Genomic DNA, 6,000 nt, shown 5'->3' with positions numbered 1-6,000 from the left:
ACACTGCCAACACACATTTATGTTCAAACACCTTGTAAAAGTGCATTTTGCATAATGGGTCCCGCTTAAGTGACATATCTCTGCTTGTCTCTCTGTTTAGATAGAGGTGGTGTTAGTCGCACTGGATCAGTGTGGCCTGTCTAATGACAGAAGGATCGCTTTGATCGATAAGAACCGTGACCTCCACCTGACCTCTGTGAGAAAGCTGGGCCGAGCTCACAGCATCTATAAGATCGGTGAGAATCCAGAAGGAAACTCTATGGCAGTCTGTCTCTGGTGAAGTCGCTCTGAATTCAGTCAAGCATCTGTATTAAGGTTTGATTCATTTGAATGGAATCTTTGTAATTCTTGCCCAGGTTCAATGGTTGACACTGTGGCCTGGAACGACTCTGCTAACATCCTGTGTGGAATCCAGGACAACCAGTTCACGGTGTGGTATTACCCTAGTGTGGTGTTTGTGGACAAAGACCTGCTCCCCAAAACCATCTTCAGCAAGGACAGCAGGTACACACACTACAACTTCACTCAGATCTGAAATGCACAGTCATAACCATCAGTCAATGGCTACATTTACATGCCACCAAATAATCCATTAGTTATTGAATTGACGGCTCAACACCTTAACCGATCCGATTGAGCTCGATCCGATTGAAAGAGCGGTTTTATTCCTTTTCTAACCCGATGGAGAGAACATGTGAACACTTGATCAGACTGAAAACTGAGACTGAAAGGACTGCGCATGTGCAGAGGTGTAGAAATAGCGTAATGACGAATGACGCGCTGAACGAGCTGTTCTTCCTGGTGAATAAAGTGTGATATAAACGAGTGTCCCGTCATCCTAATATTCTCCTTTCGCTCTTCAGTGTCTGTGAAGTGGAGCAGGACAACGGCCACCAGTCCTTGTTTCTGACTCTCATCCACAGACGGCGGTTCTGGACATGTTTACTGCGTGATCAATATAAGCAGCGGCACAACGGTTCATTGTCTCCAAATTATGACCAGAAATGGATAAATATGAAGTCTGCTGATTAAAACTAATAAAGAGCCACTGTAGGAGAATAGTTATTATGTGTAAACAGCGGGAAACTCTGTATATGTGTGCAGTGTGCGCATGTCAAACTATCTATTCAGATTTGAAGCTTGAGACATATAAACGCGCACATCAACCCGATCACATGTTTAGCGTTCATGTAAACACTACATTCAGATTCATCAATCGCAATTAATTCAGTCTGATTAAAACAAAAGTTGTGCATGTTAACATAGCCAGTGGTGATGTGTGTGTTTCTAGGAGCCCAGTAGTAATTGAGGACTTTAGGAGACTGCACATAAACTGTGTGTGATGTTTGATGATTCCTGTCTTCTGCAGCGAGTTAAGTCGCTCTCCTCAGATCGTGAGCTATGTGGGCACTCAGGTGACTGTCAGACGGGTGGACGGCTCTCTGGTGTGCACCGCAGTGTCCCCGTACCCGACCTTACTGCACGAGTACACCGGCAGCGCCCGCTGGGAGGACGGCCTCCGCATCTGCCGCTTCGCTAAGGTCAGTGGAGCAGGGAGCGCTCTCTTGTGTGAGGGAAACAGACACAGAGAATATACTGCAGTCCAGAGGTCTTCAGCCCTGCTCCGGGAGCCACACTGTCCTGCAAAGTTTATATCCAACATGCTTCAGCTCACACCAGTGTGATTTCCAAGTGTTCCTGAAGAGCTTGATTCGCTGGTTCAGGTGTGTTTGATTAGGGTTGGAGCTGAACTCTGCGTCTCAATCAGCTCCCTGGTTCAGTAGTCTGGGCACTGATCAGGGAGTCAGTTATCTTAAAGTCCCCCTATTAGGGGTGGAACGGTACATGTATTCGTATTGAACTGAAACGGCACAGCTTCAGTGCACCCGTATTCACTCGTAGAGGAACCTGGCTTCACGTATTTGCTGTGTGTACTCGAACCTCGTTACAACATGCCATCCCGTCCACATGTGAGGCAAACTGTTTACTGTTTATATCTTACTTTACACACTTCAGGCTGTTGCAGATGCTCAGGGCAGAGACACTAGGTGCTACAGCCGGAGACATGCACAATAAAAAAAAATTGCCTTCTGCATTTTTGTTTTGCTCTTCCCTCCATTGTACCGAACTGTCCTGTTAAGGGCTGAAAATCTACCAGTGCACTGAAACATTTGCTCCCTAAAAAGTCCCACAATGCACCGTGAAAACCAGGAAGCATCGCTGCTCACTATGTTCCCTTAAAGGAGAACTCCGGTCAATTTTAACATTGAGCTCATTTTTTTGTAAATTTGGAGTGCTGTCAATACAGAGAACAACGACAAAAATCGGTGTTGCCTACACCGTGTTATCCTCTTTTTAAAATTTGCACCCTATTGACTTGAATGGGGCACGTTTTAAACCTGCTTTTATTTCTCTTATCATCCTTGATGTGTCATTACAAGTGCCCAGCCATGTTGAGTGATTCCTTCAGAGTGAACACGAGTGAATCTGACTGCAGTAGATGTGAAAGATATGAATAAAAATGATGTTAATTCAGCCAGCGCACATACATGTATTTAGTTCCTGTTTTCGGTCGAAGTCCAAAGTAGTCGATTGTCGAGTTCACGCGCATAGGTTTAGTTACCTATGATCACGCAAAAAAAATGAGCTCAATGTTAAAATTGACCGGAGTTCTCCTATAACGGAAGTTCTGAAGTGCGAAACTTAAACTCACTACACGTAATGACACGGAATATTAAAATACAAACCATTATTGTATTATGTTTTAGCATAAACATATATCGCTAGAGGTAATGCACATAATCTAGCTAACATTTATCATTTATTTACGACGGAAATGTTGCATGTATATGTAACAAGCAAAGTATCTATCATAATGTACTTTATATAACATAAACAGAATACCCATAATGCACTGTGAGAGTCACGCCAAATGAATATAGAGCATAGATTAAAAGACTGAATCATTTTTTCATAAAAATGAAAATCGATTACATTTTTTTACCCAGCCCAAGTGTACCTCAAGGATCTGTTCTTGGACCGTTTTTGTTTCTCATGATTATTAAACTTATTTTTCTAGTTTTGGACATTACTAACTTTTTATATCAAATATACTTTTTGATTGGCTATTATTATTTTTTATTTAATAAAAAAGAAGAAGAAGAAGCAGTTCCTTGCTCTGGTTTTCATAATTTCAGAAAACAATTTTGGTAACTTAATAACTGACTATAAGGAATTCATTCCTGTGAGCCTACTGTGTCTACAGTGTCACGCAGCATGCGTGCGTGCGTGTGTGCGTGCGTGTGTGTGTGTGTTAATATGTAAAATGGGTTTTTGTGAGTTGTGTTGCTGTCTCTCTTACGGTTGTCATTTCTCCTCTCGTCTCTGTGCTCCCGAGGAGGAGGTATGTTGCTCTGTCTCTGTGCAGTAGAGGGCAGTGTTGTAGTAGATGGCAGCGGTTGTTCTGTCAGGAACTCAATAACACTGTGCTTGTGACATCACAATATGGAGTAACACCCTAATATAAATATTTTTTTTTAATAAAGCTTAAACATTAAATGGCCGTGGAATAAAATGCTTAGTTGGTGACACCTCACAATAAAGTTCAATTCGTTACAAAAGTAAAAACTTTTTTTACAGCATTTTTTAAACTATCTATGCTAAGTTATGTTAAAAATGTATTCGTATAGAAATTAATATGAACAGAATGTATTAATATAAGGTAGAGAACTGGTAATTGTTAGTTTATATTACCTACACTAATGGTCAAACGTTTGGAATAATTCAGATTTATTATTATTTCTGAAAGAGTCTCTTCTGCTCACCAGGGCTGCATTTATTTGATCAAAAATACAGTAAAAATAGTGAAATATTATTACAGTGTAAAACAGCTGTTGTCTATGTGAATATATAGTAAAGTGTAATTTATTCCTGTGATCAAAGCTGAATTTCCAGCATCATTACTCCAGTCTTCAGTGTCACATGATCCTTCAGAAATCAGTATAATATGATGATCTGATGCTCAAGAAACATTTATGATCATTATCAGTGTTGAAAATAATTGAGCTGCTTCATATGTTTGTGGAAATATCTGATATGATGGCTAGCAGGAAGGCTACTTTCAGGGATAAAAATTTCTCAGACACCTCGTCAATGGGTTCAAAAGGGTGCCAGGGATCACCCTTCAAGAACCACTGCCAGGTCCCAGAGGGCTTGGACAACAGGCCTCACCCTCCTAGCTCCACGAAGGAAAGGTACTATTAGTGGGTCTCTCCCCATTGTGCCTTCACTTAAAGGCGTGTGGATGATAGCTATGGCCGCCACATAGACCTTAAGCGTGGACAGGGAGAGCCCATCAGAGAAGAGACCTTGGAGGAACTCCAGTACTGAAGCCACTGGGCAGTTAACTGGGTCCAGCTGATGATCTCTGCACCATAAATTGAAAACATTCCATTTAAGGCATAATGTTTCCTCGTAAAGGGGGCTCTAGAGTTTAGAGCGGTCTCAACAACCTCAGCTGAGAGACCAGCATTTACGAGTTGGTCCCCCTTAGAGGCCAGACCCACAGCTTTCACAGCTCTGGCCGAGCGTGGTGTATTGACGCCTCGGCCTGAGAAAGAAGGTCCCTCATGCTTGGGATTTGCTACGGAGGGCCTGCTAGAAGTGCTATGATGTCTGAAAACCATACTCAGGCCGGCCACAACGGGGCTCCTAGAAGCAGACTGACCCTGTGCTGCCAGACCCAATGCGTACAGACGTTGCCTTGGCCAAGCATGTACCTTGGGAAGCTGGATGCGTGAGGGAAAACCAAAGCGGACAATGTGTGTTCTCGTGAGAGGCGAACAGATCCACTTCCGCCTGGCCGAACTTCCTACACATCAACTCCACCGTCTCGGGGTGGAGTCTCCATTCCCCGGGCCTCAGCCCCTGCCTCGACAGGATGTCTGCCCCCACGTTTTTGTCCCGGGAATAAACATTTCTCTGAGTGAGAGTAGTTTGACCTGGGACCACAAAAGAACCTGATGCACCAGTTTGCATATAGGGCGCAATCTCAGCCCCCCCTGCCAATTTATATATGAGACCACCAACGTATTGTCTGTTCGAACTAGAACTTGATGGCCTCTGAGGTCCAGAAGGAAATGATTCAGAGCCAAAAACACTGCCAACATCTCCAGGCAATTGATGTGCCATGAAAGATGATGGTCCTTCCAAAGACCTCTGGTGTAGTGGCCCTCCATGACCACTCCCCAGCCTGTGTGGGACGCATCTGTAGTCACTATCTTTTTCTGACACAGTGCTCCAAACACAGGGCCCTGGGAAAGGAACCATGGTTTCTTCCAGATGACCAAAGGACAAAGGCACCTGCACATTACTTTGATCGTGCAAAATGGGTTCCCCCTTGGGGAAAACCCTCTGGTCCTGCGCCACCACTGTAGGGGCCTCATGTACAGCAGCCCAAGGTATTATGTTGGATGCTGCTGCCAGGAGCCCCAGAACCCTTTAAAAACGTGTTTGACAGTTGTGGCCTGGCCTAGCTTGAAACTGGTGACTGTAGTCAGAAATGGTGTTTACGAGCAGGAGACAACTGTGCCCGCATCGTAACTGAGTCCCATACCATCCCCATAGATGTAGTTCTCTGTTGAGGAATTAGTGAAATCTTTTTTACACTAAGTCTCAGCCCCAAGCACCTCAGATGGCGTAGAACGACATCTCGATGCCGAACCGCCATCTCCTCTGACTGTGCTAGAATGAGCCAGTCGTCGATATAATTGCGGATCTGAATGCCCTGAAGTCTCAGTGGAGCTAGAGCAGCATCCATGCATTTCACGATGGTCCGAGGGGACAATGCTAGGCCATATAGAAGAACCCGATATTGGTACGCCTTTCCCCTGATAGCGAACCTCAGGAATCTTCTGTGATGGGGAAGGATGGATATATGGAATTAAGCGTCTTTCAGATCTATCGTGACAAACCAGTCCTCGGACCTGATTTGACCCACGA

The 6,000-nt window shown here is 44.1% G+C and overlaps 1 protein-coding gene across 2 annotated transcripts in view; it reads left to right on the top strand.

Annotated features, from left to right (window-relative positions):
- The window catches only part of ift80 (intraflagellar transport 80 homolog (Chlamydomonas)), a 39,116-nt gene that overhangs the window by 26,369 nt on the left and 6,747 nt on the right, over positions 1-6,000 (top strand). For both annotated transcript variants that reach the window (XM_079609010.1, XM_079609009.1), the window contains 3 exons: positions 101-236; positions 357-504; positions 1,370-1,541. In XM_079609010.1, coding sequence (XP_079465136.1) covers positions 101-236; positions 357-504; positions 1,370-1,541 — 456 coding nt within the window. The remainder of the gene's footprint in view (positions 1-100; positions 237-356; positions 505-1,369; positions 1,542-6,000) is intronic.

The sequence above is a fragment of the Phoxinus phoxinus genome, assembly GCF_949152265.1.
Source record: "Phoxinus phoxinus genome assembly, chromosome: 4".
Classification (NCBI taxonomy): domain Eukaryota; kingdom Metazoa; phylum Chordata; class Actinopteri; order Cypriniformes; family Leuciscidae; genus Phoxinus; species Phoxinus phoxinus.
The sequence above is the reverse complement of the archived record's forward strand: the minus strand, read 5'-3'. Positions and strand labels throughout refer to the sequence as shown.